General features: G+C 36.2%; 1 protein-coding gene across 1 annotated transcript; it reads right to left on the reverse strand.

Annotated features, from left to right (window-relative positions):
- Positions 1-19,564: 19,564 nt before the first annotated feature.
- Positions 19,565-21,514, reverse strand: LOC113302415 (protein STAY-GREEN, chloroplastic-like). Its single transcript, XM_026551316.1, has 4 exons — positions 21,133-21,514; positions 20,869-21,042; positions 20,278-20,445; positions 19,565-20,016 (listed from the first exon to the last, which is right to left on the reverse strand). Exons 1-4 carry the CDS (start codon positions 21,235-21,237, stop codon positions 19,687-19,689), a joined length of 777 nt encoding a protein of 258 aa, XP_026407101.1. The 5' UTR covers positions 21,238-21,514; the 3' UTR covers positions 19,565-19,686.
- Positions 21,515-22,020: the final 506 nt, after the last annotated feature.

Raw genomic sequence — 22,020 nt, forward strand, 5'->3', positions numbered from 1 at the left:
CGGAAATCATCTTCAGATATATAACCTTCTCAAGTTCGCAGACTAGGTTCACGGACTTAAGTTACCGGGCAGAGTTTACAAACTCCAGCAGAAATTCTCGGGTATGAGAACTTCGTCGGTTCGCGGACTTGGTTCGCGGACTGAGTTCGCGGACTTAGCTTCACGCAAGTAGTTTGTCAACTCCAGCAGAAATTCTCGGGTTTGAGAACTTCGGAAGTTCGCGGACTTGGCTCACGCCATTCTTCCGGTTCTCTTGATCAACAAAGTTCGCAAACTTTGGTTCAAGGAATAGGACTTATACATAAATGTGTTTCCACAACAATGCTTATGTCCTCCGTTGGTTATGTAATCTAAACTCTTATTTCAATCATTGAAACATTCTTAGAGGATGTTATATAGTTATTACACCGTTTCTCGTCAAAGCAATTTTCAAGATGATTGAAACATATCATGACTTTTGTCACATGGTAAAGATAAACTTGATCGAAGCGAAGCTTACCAACACATATTTCGAGATATAGATAGGCGAGGTATACTCGGCTCGAAATACCAAATGTGTATAATCCAAGTCTATATATATAACATACCACTTCTTGTCTAAAAGAGTAGGAGATAGAGTAGATAGACTTTTGAGTGATAGATAAGTTCAAGTCTTCATATACCTTTTTTCCGAGAAGTTCCACCGGTTCCTTGAGTAGTTCTTCTACTTGTATGATGAATCGTCATGAAGTCCTAGAGCTCAGCTACACTTTCTATCCTAGTCCGAGACTTAGCTATAATAGACTAGAAATCAAGACTTATAGTTTTGATCACTAACATTGACAAACATGCTTGAGATAGCAACCGCATGCGAGTTCGACCGAGCAATGCTCTAACAATCTCCCCCTTTGTCAATTTTAGTGATAAAACTATCAATACATATAGAATACAAAAAAGATAAAGAAACTTTAGTAACTCTTATTCCACATGTCTAATATTCAACATTCCTCAAAATCTTCGTCACTTCCAAGTACTCCAATGATACCAAAGGTTGTAAGTTTAGCATCACCGTTGTTGAAGATCCGTAGCTATAACAATGAGAAAATATAGTTCTCGATCATTGTTATACAGTGTCATAGTATTATTACACAGCGTTAAAGTTCAATTGCATCACAACTTCAACAATAATACTATGGTGATGTGTATCACTCCCCCTTAGTCAATACTCCATATCACATGGAAACCACCCCCCCTTACATAATGATCCGAAAACCATATGTATTTGTAGTATGAACTAATTAATTCTACCCCTTTTTGTCAATAAAATTGGCTAAGGTACAAGAATGGGATCATAATGAAATTTCCGAGAGAGACATCTCATGACAAAAGGAAAAAATACATACCAACTAATTTAGATGTAATCATAAAGCCGAAGCTAAATGCATTCATCAAGGAGTTTAAAGATACAAGATGACCTCTCTAAAATTCCACAGCTGCACACCCCTCAAGATATGACCATTAAGCACAAGTTCAAAATAACTCTCCCCCATTCGATGTCATTCCCGAAAGAACAACAAAAACGACCTTAATTTCAAACGAAAAGAAGGATTTTTATTGGAAACCAATAACCACAAGAATAATTTTCTATATCCAAAATCTTAATCAAATTAATCACAAGTAAAACCCATGATTAATTTAATCGGAATACACAATCAAATTAAACACAAGAGGTGATCAATTCAATTGATTGTGCTCAACATAAGAGAACTTATGGAGACACGAAAATACTCAACTAGATTAATTACAAGAGAACCCATAATTAATCTAATTGGAATACACAACCAAAATAATCACAAAAGTAATCAATTTAATTGTCATTTGTTTTGCTCGACATAAAAAAACTTACGGAGCAATGACTAAATAACCAAACAAGATGATTAATTTAGTTCAATACGCTCGACATAACATATCTCACGGAACACCAACTAAGCTAAAAGATCAACTTGGTTGTATAGTTCTCAACATAAGATACATTACGGAGCCTCACAGTACTACATAAAATATGGATCAGGGATGATCAATACACGAGGATTCATTCTATCTTCAATCACTATTTGCATAACGACAATTAATAGACATAATCCTTGAAAACAAAAGATTTTAATCTATCTTCCATCAAATGTGTGACAATATAGGCTTAACTTTTGTATTTTTCAAAAGTCTATTCATTCTTTTACCAGTACGTGAATACCGATCACAAACAACTTTACTTTTGACAGAGTATGGGACAAACATAGTTCACGTACGTAAACACCAATATCCCATAACAAATTGCTATATGTAAAATCATAAATATTAATACTGCAAAACATCATCCTCCAAATATTTTTAGAATTTAATACCAAATAAACCTAAAAAGAACAAGAAGATGAAACATAATAGCTATGTGTAGTCACAGTCATTGTTATTCAAGCACTAGTTATTCTTCCAACTAAACCAAAAAGAAGACATACTAGGCAACAATGTCTTTGAGAAATTCCTTATCATTCCCGAACTCCTTGTCGTCAACAGCCATTGGAATATAAGGTTCGTGGAGGAAGGAGTCAATACCAACGAACCGTCTTGGCTGATGATGTCGAACCAGGGCCTTCTAAATTTCCAAAGATCTTAAAACGCAAGCCTTTATTTCACTAATATCCTTTCTTACTTCCTTCAACTCATCAAGAACATCGGAAAACTTCTGAGAGTTAGAAGGGACATCCCTTGGATTTCTTGTATTCCTCCTCTTTCTTTTCAAGGAAGGAGTTACTGGATATTTATCCTTTTCCTTGATTGATGGCTTAACAATCATATTGACATCTTTTCTATCCAAAGACATGATGCTTAGAGAAAAATTATAAACAACTGGTTTTTGTGAGTGGAATTCACAATCTCATCAAGCAATCTTAAGATATAAAGGATATGAAAGAGGAAAAAGGAATGTAGGGTTTGCAACCTTTAAACAGGTTCGTGGACGCCCAACTCTAAACCCTATAAAGAATAGAATTGTCGATAATAACCCTTTACTTTATTTGTTAGACAGAAAAAACAAACCTAAAAGAAACTTTCCCTAAAGCGTGAGTGGTACAAAATCTTATCTCTTTTGATCAGGTACATGAGACAAGATTTACCAAACAACACAATCAATTTGTGTTGTGGTAAACAACAATTTGTCCACCATTTTACCCTAGAGAGGAATCCTCAGACTTCTTTCTATCAAAGAGATTTGACCATACCTTCTTTTCTAATGGTATTATTTTGTCTTTGGAAACCAACTTCTTAGACGAAAATAAAATCCTACATACCTCAGCAGTCTTCTGAGCAAGTTTAAGCTTCCTTGCCAATCGATTTGCTCTTCGTTGAAGTTTATCGGCGTGCCTCACTTGGTGTTTGTACTTGTAACATCTTGATAGTTCATGACCCTTCTGAGAACAAAACGAGCACGTCAAACTTGGATAGTATTCAGGCATATGTGGTGTGAACGCAGCTAGACACATAGTAGATCCTGAAATATTACAACCAGAGTTTCCAAAGGATGGGTCACTTGATTCTTCCAGCTTGATTGGATTCTCCTTTTCACCGAAACCATCAAGGTTGATATATGTATTGCTTCAATTATCAAAATCAATGTTTTCACATAGACGACTGACACTTTATTTCCTGTCTTCATCAGAATCATAGATCTCAGACATCTCATCAAGTGTTACAGCAAGACCTTTGTTCCCAGTGTATTTTCTACGATTTGGGCACTCGTTTGCAAAATGACCAAATCCTTTAAACTTAAAGCATTGTGTCATATCCTCGTCATCAGCCTCGTCAGCATCCCTGTTTTTAGGAAGAACGTGATTGTGAGGTTTATCTGATGACTTAGGTTTGTCTCTTGAAAACCGTTTACTTCTCTTCAATAGAAGATCCCTAAACTGTCTTGTGATCAAGGAGACTGATTTTTCAAGATCTTCATCCGAAAAATCATCCTCAGACCGATCATCCTCAGAGACAAACACTTTTACCTTTATCAAGTAATTTAGCGTTCTTCTGTGTTTTAAAGGTAACACCCTTTCCGATTTTGGATGTTTGCTCATGATCAAAGATATTTAGCTTTCCAACCAATGTATTTCTGGAAAGATTATCAAGGTTATTTCCCTCAACAATGGCATGCTTCTTAGACTCGTATCTAGATGGCAGCGATCTGAGAATTTTTTTCACAATGTCCTTTTCAAGAATAGTCTTACCCAATGAAAATGATGCATTAACAATTTCAGACACTCTGTGATTAAACTCATCAAATGTATCTTCATCTGTCTCCCAATTGGAATTAAGATTTTGAAGTCTAGCTTCCTTTTCACTGAAGTTACCTTCAAATACGGTTTCTAAGATATCCCAAGCATCTTTAGACCTAGTCCAATTCGACACATGGTGCTGAAGATTTGGGGTAATGGCATGTATTATTGCATTCAAACCGTCAGAATTTTGCTTTGCAACAAGTATCTCGGCAGGACTGTATTCACCAATATTCTTGGGAACGTTTACATCTCCAACTGCCACAACGGGAGCATCATAGCCATTACCAACATATACCCATGATTGAAAATCACGTGCTTGAAGAAAAGCTCGCATAGCAATTTTCCACCATAAGTAATTAGGGCCATCAAAGACTGGTGGTATGTTAATAGAGATAGCACCTCTGTCCATAGAGTCAGGTCGCTACAAACACAGACTTGTAAGGTCTTGAACGTGTTTGCCTTCTCTGATACCAATTGAAAAAGCGGGGGGTCTAACAACACCACCCAATATTTCGCTTAGCAATCTGTATGGACAAACTCGAATATACTTTTAAGAGAATCAACAAGACTCAATCAATTAAAAGTATATCAACGAGTTTATATCTATCTTCTTGATTTGATTTACTCAAGCAGGAACTGCGAGTTCTAATCAAATGGAAGGAATAACTTGGATGGTACCAAAGACCAATATACAAGGATCAAATAATGACAATCAACAACCAAAGGTTGGATTACTCTAATTGATGATCTAACGCACAACCTGTATTATTTCAATTATAAAGATAAAAAAACATAATGCGGAAATTGAAATAACACAGACACCAGAAATTTTGTTAACGAGGAAACCGCAAATGCAGAAAAACCCCGGGACCTAGTCCATATTGAACACGCACTGTATTAAGCCGCTTGATCGGTTGTCAACCGTCAAATATAATTTCACTTTCTTACTTAACTACAATTATATAGTAAGTGGTAGGAAAGAGTTCGTATCCACAGAGAGGCGTTTGTTGTTATGTAATTTTCAGTTTCTAAGATAACCAAGGGGGATTTTTGTTTTAGAAAATATAATAAAATAAAGTAAATCAAAGCAAATAGTTGGAATAATCAGTAAGGAGAAGATATTGGTCATGGGATAGTATCATTCACAAACATGTATTTTCATCAATGACTAGAATTGATATTTTAATCTCTCATCTATTAAAAGCCCTAGGATACCTTGATCGCAAGAATATCCCGCTAATTCCCTAATTTCATCACAACCACATTAAAAGATGCATATGTGAATTCTTCCTAGAAAGTAACCCAAAGTGTAAGAGCACAATTAAGTTTTACTCCCTAAAAGCTTTAAAATTTATGGAATAAGACTAATCAAAGCAATCAAACGTGTAAAAGCACTAATTTGATTTAACCAAGGTTATGATTCATATGTGACTAGTAGGATATATCGCTACAAGCACCACCCACAATTATGCTACTTAAAATCAGGGACAAACAACTTTGTCGTATTGAAAACCCTAATATAGCTTTAGAGATGAATACAAATCGAATTGATTACAGACTCAACCAATCAAAAAATCAAATCCTATAACAATATAGACCATGAATCAAAAACAATAAAATATTGAGACAAAACTAATCCATAGATTCAAATAACATATTTGAGAAGTCAACTTTTATCCCATAACCAATAGTAGTATTTAGTTACTCATAATAATAGAGTTCATCATAATCATAATCAATAAAATAAAGAAGATGAAAAAAAACGAAAGCAAACCCTAGAAGAAGTTCTCTCCAAAGCTCCAAGTAGAAAATAATATGTGATATCCAAAGTTGTAGAAAACTTTTCCTTTTTGTAACTTTTCTCCCTCCAAAACTAGGTCAAAACTTCAAAGCCCATGAGATGAAAATCCACCTGGCCCAAAAGCGAGATGAACCCATGTAGAAACTCTGCCAAATCATCATCGATAAGATGCCGGAGATTTGCCGGAAATTGGGCTCAGGTTACTGGAAAAGTCAAACCAGTCACCGGTCAAACGGGTCAACTCGGTCAATGTCAGACCGAGTCAAAGTCACTGAGTCAAACGCTGAGTGAGCTGAGTCAGAGTCTAACTCAGTAGCTGACTGGTCTTGGCCAAAGTTGTTGCTTGCAAAGGCTTAAGCTTGCTGTTGCACAATCATTGTGTATCACCAGTCAAGATGGTTGTCCTTCTCTTGCAGCTATCGCCGAGCCATGACAGGGCACGACACTTCCTAGCCTAGACTGCACAATCTTCATTAAAGCTCCACTGCTTCTCCTTTTAACAGCACCAGCTCCTTCCTTCCATTATTCCATTCTCTACAACTCCATCACAGTCAGCTCCCAATTAACCCCAGCTGCACCTACAATTCTGTATTATGCAACTCAGTCATATCTGCAACATCACCACCAACTGATTCCAGTTCATCTTCTCTCAATTTGACAGCAGCAACACAAGATCAACTACAGTTTCTCATTGACTCAACCCTGGCAGCACACAATCTCATTTCCAACAACAGATTCCGGCAACAGCAAGTTCATCTCATCTACATTACCAGCCTTAGCTGCTTCTCTTAGCAGCACAGCAACACCACATCTGCAGCTTCCATTCACTGCTTCATGGCATCCCAGTAATCAACACCAGCTACCACCTCAAATATTCATTAGCAGCATCACTGTAACAAGCCTGCAACTCAGACTTGAGTCACACAAGGACTGAACCTGTACAACATCACCACACTGCACAGCTGAAATTTCAGTTTCATACCCTCAGCTCAAGCCTCAAGTCTCATCTCCAGCTCTTTCCCTGCCTTTACCACCAGCACTGTGAAATATCTCCTCAAACTTGAGAAACTCAGCCCCATTTCCTGCTTACCACCATTCAGTTGCAACATCAGCCATCATACCCTGTAAACCTAACATACATCTACAAAGAACAACCACCATCTTCTTCCATCTGCCATTGCAGCATCATCTCTATTTCCATTGGCAGCAACAATTCCACTTTCATAGCTATCAATTCCAGTTACTGCTTCTTCTGAACTCAATTTCCATAGCAACAGCATCATCATCTACAACAATCATTTCTCTTGCCTGAACCCATTGCTCCATCTACAGCTTCTCTCTGACTTGCTCATTCACTTGCAATCGCAGCTGCATCTTTCTCTGTATGCATCTACTTAGCTCCAGCTGCAACAATTCATCACAAGCCATAGTAACTGCACCTGCAATTATTCAGCATCTCAATCCCTGTTTCAGCTGACCTGCACTCATATCAAACTAAACATACATCTAGATTCTTTCTTGAGCCAACACACAGCAGCAACATCTCCACTAGCTCAACATCAGCACAGTACCAACAAGTCCACCTGCACTGCAGTTCCATTTAAGATCCACCCATTTTATCTCCTTTGGCCATCATCTAACCACTTCAACATCCTCAAATCAACACTCTCAGCAGCAACTCACATCAATTTGTGTTCTGTAGCTTCTTGACTGTAGCCACCATTAATTCTTCCTCGCCATGAATCAGCAACAAACACCCATGGATACTCTATGAATCTTCTCCATTCATCGTCTTCAATTTCAAACATCGCAGAAACCCTAATTTCTGTTTCTTCTCAATCAACAACACCAGCAGCTAATTCAACCTTGACCCAAGCTTAACCACCTCTCAAATCGATCATTATGAAAAGAAGCTTCTTCATTCACTCATCTTCATATCCATTTCATTCCAGATTCGCACCAATACCCTAACTGAATCTCTAACATTTCCATAAGCTTTATGAATCGATCACAAGTCCATCATATTCATCAGCTACAACTCTCAGCTCAAAAACCCCTTCATTTCAACTCATTCGAACCCTAAATTTCTCCAACTGAATCTTTACAAATTCTTCCATTGAACCCTAATCAATCCCCAATCTCATCTCTGAATATCTCTAACTCTCATCAACCAAAGCTTCATAACCCATTTTCATTTTCTTCGATCTCATTTTGATTATTTAGCAGCAGATCTATCTCGGAACAATAATGTGCGCAGCCATTTTTCCTCATCTCTGAATTTTATGCCTGAGAGTAATGAACGCAGAAAAACACTTCTCTTGACTTTAGGTCTTGTGTAGGAGTGGGAATGGATACAGCCACCCAGGGAGAGTAGATAAGAGGTAATCCCATTTATTTGTCTGTCAGTTGCGCAGAACTGACGGTTCATTCTTCCGCTTCTTCGCCGCATAGCTCCAACTACCACTCGCCTGTGAATTGATGATTGACGATTCTGCCCTTTGTGCTCCAAAAGCGTGCTTTGTCTCCTTCCTTGAATTCTTTCACCAACAGCATCCGCCTCTTACTTCTCAGATTCACTTTTTCTCTTCAATTTCAATTCATCACTAAAGTAGTCGTGCTTTTCAGACAAAAATTTCATCACTAAAGCCGACATACTTTTCAGAAAGAGATGAAGAAATAAAAGAAAACAATGAGAAATAATCCGCCTCCACAGCATTTGCACCTTTTTGCTCCAAATGGACACTTTCTTCTTCTTTTGCTCCGAATGACTCCAAAGTACCTAAATACTCAAAAGCAACCATAAGATACATAATTTACAAGAAAAGTAGCAAAGAAATCATAAATACTAGATATAAAATTAGGTGTTTTAAACACCTATCACCGCTACAGACACTAGCCTACTCCAAGCTAACTTCGGACTGGACTGTAGTTGAACCCCAATCAATCTCCCACTGATCCAAGGTACAGTTATGCTCCTACGCCTATGATCCCAGCAGGATACTGCGCACTTGATTCCCTTAGCTGATCTCACCCACAACTAAGAGTTGCTACGACCCAAAATCGCAGGCTTTAAGAATAAACAAATCTGTCTCACACAGACAAGTCTATCAAATGATCAATCTGTCTCCCACAGATAAACCTTAAAGGTTTTTTTCCGTCTTTTGATAATGAACAAGGTGAACATGAACCAATTGATAATCCGGTCTTATATTCCCGAAGAACAGCCTAGAGTTATCAATCACCTCACAACAATCTTAATCGTATGGTAGCGAAACAAGATATTGCGGAATCACAAACAATGAGACGAATATGTTTCTGATTACTGTTTATATCTTGCCTATCGGAGATATCAATCTCAAGCCAATCAATCTGATTGTACTCGTACGATAGAAGATGCATGATCAGATCACACAACTACGATAAAAGTAGTATCGGTCTGGCTTCACAATCCCAATGAAGTCTTTAAGTCGTTAACCTGGTTTTAGAAAAAGAAAACCAAAGGTTAAAGTAGAATTGACTCTAGCACGCAAACTAGTATCACGCGTAAGGTGTATGGATTAGTTTTGCACAATACTAGATGTCTCATTTATATAGTCTTTCAAATCAGGGTTTGCAATCAATGTTGGCTTAGTAACAAAGCATTCAATATTCACTGTTAGATGAAAACCTGATTTAGATTCAAGCTAATATTTCTCAACCGTTAGATCGAAAACTTATCTTGTTACACACACTTGACGATGCACGCTTCTAGGTTTGTTAATCGTACCCAAACGTATGCACTTGTTGGTTCAACAATAATTAACCAAAAGGTTACCCATATGAGCATTTTATATCAACCATGTTCTTCTTCACCATAACTAGTTCAAATGACTTCAAATGACTAGTTTGAGAGTTGTTCAATTGCAAGGAAATCTTATGTACTACACAAGACACAATTGAAGCAAAAATGATTTGATTCACTTGAATCGGTTCATGAATTTTTATATCCATGGTTTGAAAACTGCATTCCTTAGTCTTTTTAAGTTTAAGTTCAGAAATCATCTTCAGATATATAACCTTCTCAAGTTCGCAGACTAGGTTCGCGGACTTAAATTACCGGGAAGAGTTTACAAACTCCAGCAGAAATTCTCGGGTATGAGAACTTCGTTGGTTCGCGGACTGGGTTCGTGGACTAAGTTCACGGACTTCGCTTCACGCAAGTAGTTTGTCAACTCTAGCAGAAATTCTCGGGTTTGAGAACTTCGGCAGTTCGCGGACTGAGTTCGCGGACTTGGCTCACGCCATTCTTTCGGTTCTCTTGATCAAAAAAGTGCGCAAACTTTGGTTCAAGGAATATGACTTACACATAAATGTGTTTCCACAACAATGCTTATGTCCACCGTTGGTTATGTAATCTAAACTCTTATTTCAATCATTGAAACATTCTTAGAGGACGTTATATAGTTATTACACCGTTTCTCGTCAAAGCAATTTTCAAGATGATTGAAACATATCATGACTTTCGTCACATGGTAAAGATAAACTTGATCGAAGCGAAGCTTACCAACACATATTTCGAGATATAGATAGGCGAGGTATACTCGGCTCGAAATACCAAATGTGTATAATCCAAGTCTATATATATAGCATACCACTTCTTGTCTAAAAGAGTAGGAGATAGAGTAGATAGACTTTTGAGTGATAGATAAGTTCAAGTCTTCATATACCTTTTTGTCAAGAAGTTCCACCGGTTCCTTGAGTAGTTCTTCTACTTGTATGATGAATCGCCATGAAGTCTTTGAGCTCAATTACACTTTCTATCCTAGTCCGAGACTTAGCTATAATAGACTAGAAATCAAGACTTATAGTTTTGATTACTAACATTGACAAGCATGCTTGAGATAGAAACGCATGCGAGTTCGACCGAGCAATGCTCTAACAGAGTTGTTTTTAGCTTTAGCTATTTACAACTTGGCTAACACAATGTATAGATATAGCTGGCACATGCTTATGTCAGATAAGAATGTCTTCTAAAAAGCATCTTAGGCACTTGTCCCCCTCTCATGCTTTATCTAACACAATACTCTCATATTCCATAATGAATTGAGAAATATATGTCTGTTTAGAAATCTTCCACGAACAAACCCTTTTGCTAGATCCACTCATAAACTTAAACTTCTCTGAGTCAGCTATCCAGTTTGCATCACAAAATCCATCAAGGAAAGCAGGATACCTTTCATAATTCAAACAAAAGGTCATAGAGTATTTTAGGTACCATAATACTCTACTCAGTGCATCTGAAATGCTCCTTCTCTGGATTACAAGTACAATATAACTTCTTTAAAGTAATACTCGATAATATAGTATTTTAAAATAATAAAATTGCCTGGTCCCGATTCGGGGTCCTTAGTGCTAAAATAATAAATTCGATAAAATCATAAAATAATACATTTCAAAAGTTCCCCTTAATGATTATTAGGTCCCAAATAATATATAAAATAATAATGCTACTAGAAAAATAATTTCATACATATTAAACTTTCCCAAAATATGATTTACTATTGATTCTTTTTTACTTTAAAATTCAAATCAAGTTGTATTTCATCCCCAATAATTCATAATGCAATTAAAGTATCCGCGACTACGTTGTTATACTGCAACAAGAAGTAATTTTGAAGTGTCATTGATAATTGGAGTGCTTGTATTTGCATTTCAATTAGTCAATAATAAACTTTTACAAAATTAGTCGATATTTTGCTTAACCTAGAAGTATTATTTATCCTCCACGCTAAGAATTACTTTTTAAAATAATTATATTACTATTTAATTATAAAATAATAATTTATTGTATTATCGATAATATTGTAATTCTTTAAAATAATATTTTTTTTGGTCCCAAACCTATTATTTTATAGAAGTTATATTGTATACCCACTTAACTTACTCATACTATAGGAAATTTCTGGACTCTTATAGTTCATTAAATTCATCATAGTTCCTGTAACTCTTGAGTATTAAAATTGTGATACTTCATAACCCTTATTCTTCTTGAGTCCACAAGAAGGATGATATGGAGTACAACCAGGCTTACAATCAAACTGATTATATCTCTTAAGAATATATTCAACAAAGTGAGAATGACTAAAACTATAACCATTAGAATGTATTCTAATCTCATCCCTAATATCACATCAATAGGGCCTAAAACTTGTATGTCAACGTTCTCATTCAGTGTATGCTTTAGTGGAATTAATCACATCCATGTTTGTATCAAGTTAAGCATATCATTCACATACAAGCATACAATCACATAGTCATCCTTAACAAGTTTATTGTAAATACACTTGTCAGATTCATTAACTTAAATTCACTACTTAAAATCATATAATCAAAATTTTCATGTCACTTCTTAAGTGCTTATTTAAAACCATACTAAGATTTGTTCAACTTAAAAACTTTGTCTTCACAAGTTTTCACTACAAAGTTATCAGGCTGGTCTATGTAAATTTATATATCTAATTTACGATTTAGAAAAGTTGTCTTCACATCCATATGATGTATCTCTAAATTGTTTATGGCAGCAATAACAATTAGCATCTTAACGAAAGTAAGTCTCGTCATAGGTGAATAAGAATCAAGGAAATATACACCTTCTTTTAGTTTATATCCTTTATCTACCAACCTAGCCTTATATTTTTCACAGTTCCATCTACCTTACGTTTCCTCTTAAAGACTCATTTATATCCTCCGGTCGTATTCCATGGAGGTAAAATAGAAAGCTCCCAAGTCTGGTTCTGACAGACTGAGTCCATTTCACTAAATGAAGCTTCTTACCAGAATGGGGTTTCAGTAGATGTTATGGCTTCTTTACGAGTTTGGATCTCAGACTAAGCTAGGCATGTTATGAAGTCAGGTCCATAAGAAGTCTCAATTTTAATCCTTTTACTTCTCCTAGGATAAACTCTACTTCATCTTCCTTTGAAGATAAATTCTGCCTAGTTAAAAAGAAATTTAGGGGATCAACAACACATCCCTAAGAAGAGACAAGTTTCAAAATAAACATGTTCAAAGAACTCAACATCCCTAGACTCCATAAAAGTATTCACACCAATGTCAGAAAAAGAAGAACTCGCTACCAAAAAAAAAACTATATGAAGTAGAGTACTCAGAATACCTATGTAGAAAAACTATATGAAGTAGAGTACTCAGAATGCCTCCACATTTTGACGTATAATAAGAAGGTTGTCTATCTTTCCATATATCAACATGGCATATATCATTTCATTTATGGTTATGTTCTTACGTTTAACTATACCATTTAACTATGGTGAATAAGGAAGTGTGATCTCATGAATAATGCCATTTAACAAGTAAAGTTCTCCTATATGAATTTCGTTCTCGCCATTACGTTTAGACCTAACCCTTTTACTAGTAACATATACTTGGTTTTCGATTTCAAGTTTATACTCTTAAGCTTCTAAGGCATTATCATTACCCATAAGCAAGTATACAAGATAACCTCGTACAATCATCTACGAAAATTATGAACCACTCTTTACCACTTTAGTTTGGGCTGAATTCAAGTCAACTAGGTCTAACTGAATTAATTCTAAGGGATTAGAATTACTCTGAACAAGTTTGGTAAAAGGTTTTATAGCATATTTTCCTTATACGAAGATTTATTGGAAAATTGGGGATATTTCCCCAAAACTCAGTGTAATTTTGGGAATATGCCTCACATTTCCATATTCACTTAAAATCTTCAATATTTTACCATCTACAACAGAACAAGATATAAGATTCTTGCATATGCCCGGAACATGAAAACTTCATTCCATGTGAGAATATTACAGATATGAGCTTCTACTTGACCTTTCCCTTTATTGCAACCTCTGTCGCAGATGAGTTTCTCAGATAGAGTTTCTCGACATCCCACTATCCTCTGATATGAGGAGAACATGTATCTATTTCAACAAACATGCTTGGTGGATCTAGAGTCCACCGACTAGTCTCTTACATCGGTTATTAAAATAATTTCTGACATCATGCCACTGGACTCATTCTAATTTGTTTCAACTAAAGTAGCATTAACTTTCTACTTATTAAGGTTTTTATGTTGTCTACAATTTACCGCCGTATGGAAAAAAGTTTACAAACATAAAAATCATCCTTAATTAAAGTTATAACAAATTCAGGCGGTGGCGGATCTACACTTGAACTTGGGCTGGCTTAAGGCACCCCCAAGTTTAGAATTTTTTTTTTTAAATAGGTAGTGGAGCTTAGCTGATGACAATGCAAATCCAGCTGAAATTGTTATCAACCCACCCCTAGCATGCATAAGTTTTTTCCAAGCCTGCCCTAGTTCCGCCCCTAAATTCAGGTTTACAAAACATACCTTTCTTATGAAGACTATGCTTAGATTTGCGTTCGATGTTCTCACCTTTATCAGCTTTGGAAGATTTGTGTTCATCATGCGCCTATTAGTCATGTCCCTTAATTTCTAGATGACACTTTTATTCACAAACCACAATTCCGGATCAGAAAGTAAAATATAAGTTTTGAAGATAACATCCATATCTATAAACTTCGTTTGAATTACCATTTCAAAAAACTCATGGTGACCCAAGGAAAACTAATTTAGTCAACAACATATTTCTACTCTTCACAATTTTTCAGGAACGTTTCTCTGTTTTGTAAAATATCAAAAGAATACTTTTACAACTCCAAAAATTATGAAATTTTGTGTGGTTAACTACCAGGATGTCTTCTATATTTGGTCAAAAGGGTTCACCAAAATTCCTTTTAGGTTAAGAAATAAATTCGAAACTCTACAACTGATCAAAAATCCATTTTTGTTTTTCACTCCATAATTAACATCCATGATTCACAAACCAATCAACCATTTTCGATTATTACAAATACCAATATCCTAATATTTTTGGGTGCAAGAATTAAAAACAATGAAAAGTCAAGTAAATAAAAGTTATTGATACTTAGCTCATTTGTAATGGAAGCGATGGATTTGACGAAACGAGCGAGCCCCAAATCTCCCGCAACCGCAACACTGTAAAACTTTAGAAGAACAGAATGAGTCACGTGTTCACACGCTGTCCTTATGACATTAGCGCCCGACTACACCCAAAAGTGATGCTATAGCCCCCACAGAGCGGATGCCTCCATGATAAAACACCCTACTACACCTATTACTAGCACATGTAATAGATGCTCAATTTGAGCTTGGAAACTCCGGAAAACTCTTAAGGAAAAACGCAAACGCTTAAGAAAAAACAATAGACAATTATTTTTCCTTTGGGGTCTCTCTAAAATATAGATAAACCTTTTTTTTTTTGGATTTTACAAAAGTAAGGAAATTTATTTATATAATGGAATAATACAACTTAAGAATCGAAATTCCCCGATGTGGGACTAATAAAATTCTCATACTCACAAAAAAATTTAAAAAAATTGTTTTATTATTGGATAAATAATATTACATAAACTAGTTGGAAGCCTACCAAGCTAAGATCCAACGACATACTACTACATTAATCGAACATGTTGCCGTGTTAACCTATCAGCGAGCCTCATGGATAACCGGGGACAAGCTAACACTACCTTCCATGTTAATTCTTACAATATTACGCCATTGAAGACTCGAACCTGGAACGCATGAAACTTTGGAAAACGGGGATGACCAGCTGAACTAGGTTTTATTTAGTTAAAACCTTAAAGTGGTAATTGAACTATTGTCCCTCCTTTTGATGGGCCTTCACAAATATCCCTAACAGACTTTATAAATGTCCCTGATGGCATAATTGAAATTTTATCTAAAAAAGTTATTTTCATGGTTTCGTTTTTTAACCCGTATGTGTTTTATACTTCAACTTCTTCCTCACTTCTGAGAAAATACGAACAGATTCATCTTCATCGCTACCTCCACCAATTCCATCTCCGTCGCCACCACAACCAACACCACAAATACCATAACCACCACCACCACCTCCTTAGTCACCGTCCACATCTCCATCCTTACAACAGATTCTGGAATCAATTAGATTTGAGATTGAGAGAGATCCGTGATTGAAAATCAAACCAAACCAATCCCACCACCACCATCTTCATCGTCACCAGCTCTATAACTATCACCACCTTCGTCGCTGCCAACTGGTTCGTGATTTCATTCTTCTTTAGATCGATAACAGATTCAGGTAAAAATGATGAAATTGATGATGGAGATTTTAAGTTTGTTACTTGATTTTTCAGTTTAATTTATGATGATGGAGATATCGGTGGAATTGATGATGCAGATTTTGCGATGGTTCTGGTTATATTTGATGATGTAGATGGAAGAAGGTTAAAACGATGTAATTGATGATGGAGATTGTGGTGGTTTTGGTTGGAATGATGGTTGTGGTGAGGTTAGAGTATTGAAATTGTTGATGAAGATACTGGTGGTATTGTTTTTTGTGATGGTGGTGGTGGTGGATATTCTATGTGATAGTTGGTGTTGTTTGTGTTTAGCTTCAGATGAAGAGCTTGGTCTTGAAGTTGTTGTTGTTTATGAAGCTACAAGTGATGATAAATTGTTGTTGTTTATATGTTTTTACGGGATCAATTGTTGTTGTTGACCCAATTTTTTATGGGATCAACAACTGTTGTTGATCCAATTTTTTAATGGATCAACTACCGTTGTTGATCCTTTTAACAACATTTTCTTTGATTAGTATACTCATGCTTGTAGTTTAAATCATGTAATTTCCTTCCAATGTTGAACTTGTGGTGCAATGGTAGCATGACTGACTTCATGTCATATGATGCGTGTTCGACTCACGCCAAGTTCACTCAATTTACATGGATCAACTTTCATTGTTGATCCACTAAATTGGATCAACTTCTACTGTTGACCTTTTTTTTTGGATCCACTATCGTTGTTGACCCCCTAAACTGGATCAACTTCTACTGTTGGTTCTATTTTTATTGGATCAACTACTGTTGTTGATACAAAAATATCTGAACCAGTGGGGGCGGCGGTGACGGTGGCGGCGAACTAGTGGTGGTGGCGGCAACAAACTAGTGGTGGTGGAGGACTGGTGGTGGTGTAATGGTGGTGGTTAAGGAGTGGTGGTGAAATATTAGTGGTGGTGGCGGTTGGTAGGTGGTGGTTGTTGAACGGTGGTGGTGGAATGGTAGTTGAATGTTGGTGGTGGTGGTGCTAATGGTGGTGGTAAAGTGGTAGAAGAATTTTATTCCATTTTGAAATAAAGAAAAATATTATGTGGGTGAGGGTATCAAGGTAATCTAATATCAAATGGATAAGGTTATTAAAAAATATGGACATATTTATTCTTGTATAAAGATATATTATTGGATGTCAAAAATAGGGACATATAAATAATCTACCCAACCTTAAAATATAAATATAAATTGTTTTTGAACGATAACTTCGATACGCTGTGTGTTGATGGTTTTCAAATAGTGATTGTAGTTGTAGTGGTAAACAGGGTCTTTTCAGACTTGTGAAGAAAAAAAAATTTCTAGATTTAAATTAAACAGGCAAATAAATAAAATAGTTCAAACCTTTAGAGAAAATACCAAGACTAGGATTCCACCATTGACCAATTAAATAGTAAATTCTAAATAATATTCATGCAATTCTATCTTTAAAAATAATTCTAATATTTGCCTCAAATGTATTTTTGAAGTAATAATTGTAATCACAAAGTATAAAACATCAAAATTTTTTAAAACCCAGCATGCTTCATCAAAATAATTCACAACTATTCAATAAAAACTAATATTTCAAATTCAATTCCATGCAAATAATCAAATAATAATATTGCAAATAAATAATAAAATTAGAATTATACCAATCAATATGGACCAATGGCTTCCTCCGTCGTCTCGGCTAATGGGTTTAGCTCCTCATCCCAAAGACACACTCACAAGATGAATTCATGGCTAAAATAGGTGTTTTTATTGATGAATATAAGATGAAACAGAAATTTGCAACGCTGTAGTAGTGTTACAGTGCCACTGTTACAAAGGGGTAAGTGCTTTTAAGACTGCTGTAAACGGTAGGCCATTACTGCTGTAAATGAACGACACTGGTATTGTTATTTAAGACTGCTAAAGAACGACTGACTATGTGAGTCTGTTCTTCGTGTTCTTCAGGATCTTCAATGGCAGCAGCAGCAGCAATATCTCCTGTAACTTCTTTTTCTCGTCTATCCTCTACTCCCAATTCTCTCCTAAGGGTTTCTAACCCTTCTATGACAAAAACCCCACTATATATAGCCTTCAGATTCCCTAGAAACTCGATCAAATTCGAGAATAAATCTCTTATTCTTCACGTGCAGTTTTAACAATAATTCCATCTGTCGATCTTTGTATGCGTCTGTTAGCTATTCTATTGCTCCCAAAATCTTCTCTGACTTGAACTCAACTGTTTTGAAGTATATCCCACGCAAGAATCTCTCCCAAATCTTTCAAACCAATTCAAAACCCTAAACAGGGACCGTGTGCACTGTCTTGACTTTGTGTGGATTTTCTGACTTATCCAGCCCAATTAGATGGGTATAATCGCTTCTAACAGGTCCTTTATGTCTTGTAGAGTCCGTGGGTACCAAATTTGCCCATTGAATCGCCTGCTAGGTCGCTCAAATCCTTGATCCAAAACTGTTGACGCTGCTGCCTTTTTTCCCGCCAAAATCCAGGTTTGAAACTTTGAAGATGACCTCCCCATATCCAGTTCCGGTCTCCCTTTAGCAGATGCCTGGAAATGGGTCACCCCTTAGTAATTAGGTTACCCCTTATCCAAAATGAGAGTCCGTATAGTAATTTTCTCCCACGGGCGCAAAAACCATTTTTTAGCCAATTTCGCCGCAAAAGCTTTATTCTTCCAAAAACACCTACAAATACATAAAATAACCGAATAAGTACAATATCGAGTACTAACAATATATACAAATGAGCTATATTAAACACATAAATGCGTCTATCATGTGTGTAACATTAACTTCCGTTATTTACTTCAAAATGTATTTTCATTTTCAAACATCTGACTCAACCATCAAAAAGTCATTCCAAATATTGATTCCAATGGTAAATTGGAATATTCCCCTCACCAATGGGACCTAGCAGTAATTGGAACAGCCCCCACGGAAATCGGCCCTACAAGCACTTGCAGATGGGCAAGCGTGAAAACCACTGACAAGTCACTGAAGCTCTAGGGCCGAGCCGACCCATGTGTTACTTCGAGTGTGAGTTTTCATTGTAAAGCGTTTTAAATATTGCTTCTGGTGGAATTCCTTGCGCTAGTAAAAGATTGTGCAACAATGGAGATACATTAACATTGTTTTGAGTAGATCAACCAATGCACTCTCCACATCTACAAAAACTAAAAATGGACGCCCAAACCAGAATTTAGCAAAAAAGTTTGTCGAACCAGCTCATTATAGAGACAGAACAGAAGACAAGTTAACAATTTAACACAACTTAAGTAATCAACCTGTATTATAAGAATTTGTCTAACTTCATATTTACATTTTACAATTTCTACATTACATTTTGTCAAAGAATTTGAGCATTTGTAGAAGGGAATTACTCCTACTGTTGTAAATTTTGGTTGGTTCCGCTAAGACTTGGATCGGGAAATTCTTGATCACTCCATGGGATCAAACTAGTCACTGGGAAACAACATGTACAATCTTCTTTACATGGTTGTGGTCTAACTAGTGATAATTCGTCGTCATCATCTAAAGTTTTAATCTGAGCTGATCCTTCTGACGGTGCTTCGGCATCCTTCAACGGACCCCAACATTCTACCTTGTTGAATTCTTGAAGGTTTGAATGAAAATAAACCCAAACTAAAGCTTCTTCTAACTCTGGGTAGTTCTGAAACAAATTTCCGTCTCCATGTACAAATGCTTTCAGTACCTGTTTGCAGAATTTGAACAACTATTTCAGAACCTGGATTCAAAGAATAGGTAATGCATTGCCGAGCATAGATATGATGAAAGCCTAGAAAAACACCGGACATTGCATCATTGCTAGTTGCACACGAGCATATAGGTATAGTACCCCATGCCGATTTGTATGCAATGCACACTTTGGTAGATCATTAGAAGCTGGGTTGCTTTCACCGAAGACTATTCTACTGGAATAAAAAGAAAACTAAAGAATAGGAAGGAATTTTACCACAGGAAGTTCTTTGCGGAAGATGTAGAATCTAAGCCTAGCAAAGAGATCCAGAAGAAAGTGACCACCACTTATGTGACAATGAACATGTAGAGACATATTTCCTTTAACCTTCTTCCACTCTGCAACTACTTCATCTCTTTGCAATTTGTTGTACCAACCTTGCAACTATTTTGTGCAAACCACATACACAACCGGATCAGATCAAAGTAAAGCGTCCTGTGCTTTTTTCATTCAACGCAGTAAAAAAGAAAAAGAAAGAGAAAATGCAAAAAAGAAACTGCAAGTCTGCAACAACAACTCATATGTCCATTTCGCATTGAAAAATGGAGTTGTAGCATCGTCTAAAACAATTATTAACGTTTTTTCTTCTTATTTTTACCGTGCCAATTTAACTGCTAATAATTAATTTTAATTAATTTTGGATTTGTTTGACACGCATGGGTAATTCAAGAAAATGTTACTCTTCGAAAAAGACACTTTAATTTGAAAAAAAAAAAATGAAAAATTCCCTTGTTCTGTTCTGTTTTGGATGAATCAAATTCTCGAAAATAAACAGATCTTTCTGAATCAGGTAGAAATTAAAAGTACCTGTGATCCATCAATAGTTTGAGAGATAGCAAGAGTAAGCTTAGAAGTGATATCACTATGAGTAAGTGTATAAGTTCTTGGAAGATTTCCAGGATGTTTCTTTTCATCAACACCCAGAAACAATACTTTCAATTTCGATGCTTCAAATATAGCTGGTCCAAACAATCTTGCCACCTTCACAAACAAAAAAAGAACACATAAATCAGAAAAACACTTTAAAAAAACGAAAACCCAGAATTTATACACACAGAAAATAAGGGTTACCGGAACAACTGATCGATTTCTCTTGAAACATCGATTGTTTTGTTGATGGAGATGAAATGGTTTGATTAGTTGTGATGGGAGTAGAAAAGTAGCAGTGAAAGCCATCTCTCTTAAGAGAAAAAAAAAAAGAAGAAGAGAAATTTCACTGGATTTTGGTAAAGCTCTCCTCCAATTAAAGTGGAAAAGATAGTTTTCAAGTACAAATGATTTAAGAGTAGGAAAATTAAGTTAGCACTACTTCATCTCTAGCTAGTTATGTTTTCTTTACTCTTCCGTTTTGTTGTTTCGTATACTACGAATCTATTGATTTTCAAAGGTTTAAGATTCTAGGAATTAGAAGAGGAAGAAGGGATGCGTGTTGAGAAGAACTTCAACCGACCGCGGGAGAGAGTTGGCTTATAAGTTTGGCAATTGGCTATTCTCTCCAAGTTTTTATGTACACGTTGTCTCTGCTTTTTTATGGCACGTGGCTCGTATACTACTAGAAATGTGTGTTAGTTGTCCACTAGGAAGTCGTGTAGTGGACTTTTCGCAGTTCCATTTACCTAATGTGGACATTGTGGAGTCCGACTCTGATGTGTTTAATTCTTAACTCTTTTAAAAGGAAGTTCGAGGTGTGTTCCACCAAACCAAAACCAAAGCTCTTTTCCAGTAGCAAGTACCAGGTCGAACGGGGATATTGTCTCGTAAAGACCGTATCCTCAATGGTGCGACGAAGTTTTTACACCGGTTGTCTGCTGGCCGAGACGCAACTTATTCGAAGGTAAGAGTAATCCTTAACATCTTCCGTGTCTTGTTCGTTTTCGGCACAGGGAATAGTGTCCCATCACTTCCATGGGATTACGCATTCGCGACCATGTAGGTGATGAGTTCAGGGCTACGGGGTGA

The sequence above is a fragment of the Papaver somniferum genome, chromosome 8, assembly GCF_003573695.1.
Source record: "Papaver somniferum cultivar HN1 chromosome 8, ASM357369v1, whole genome shotgun sequence".
NCBI classification, from domain to species: domain Eukaryota; kingdom Viridiplantae; phylum Streptophyta; class Magnoliopsida; order Ranunculales; family Papaveraceae; genus Papaver; species Papaver somniferum.

What these genes read in the sequence shown, in the direction of transcription:
- LOC113302415 (XM_026551316.1), bottom strand. Translation starts at nt 21,237, where the DNA reads ATGGCTTTCACTGCTACTTTTCTACTCCCATCACAACTAATCAAACCA. An exon ending in GAAATCGATCAGTTGTTCCG is followed by an intron (nt 21,043 to 21,132) that starts GTAACCCTTATT and finishes TTGTTTGTGAAG; the next exon opens with GTGGCAAGATTGTTTGGACC. An exon ending in TCCGCAAAGAACTTCCTGTG is followed by an intron (nt 20,017 to 20,277) that starts GTAAAATTCCTT and finishes TTCTGCAAACAG; the next exon opens with GTACTGAAAGCATTTGTACA.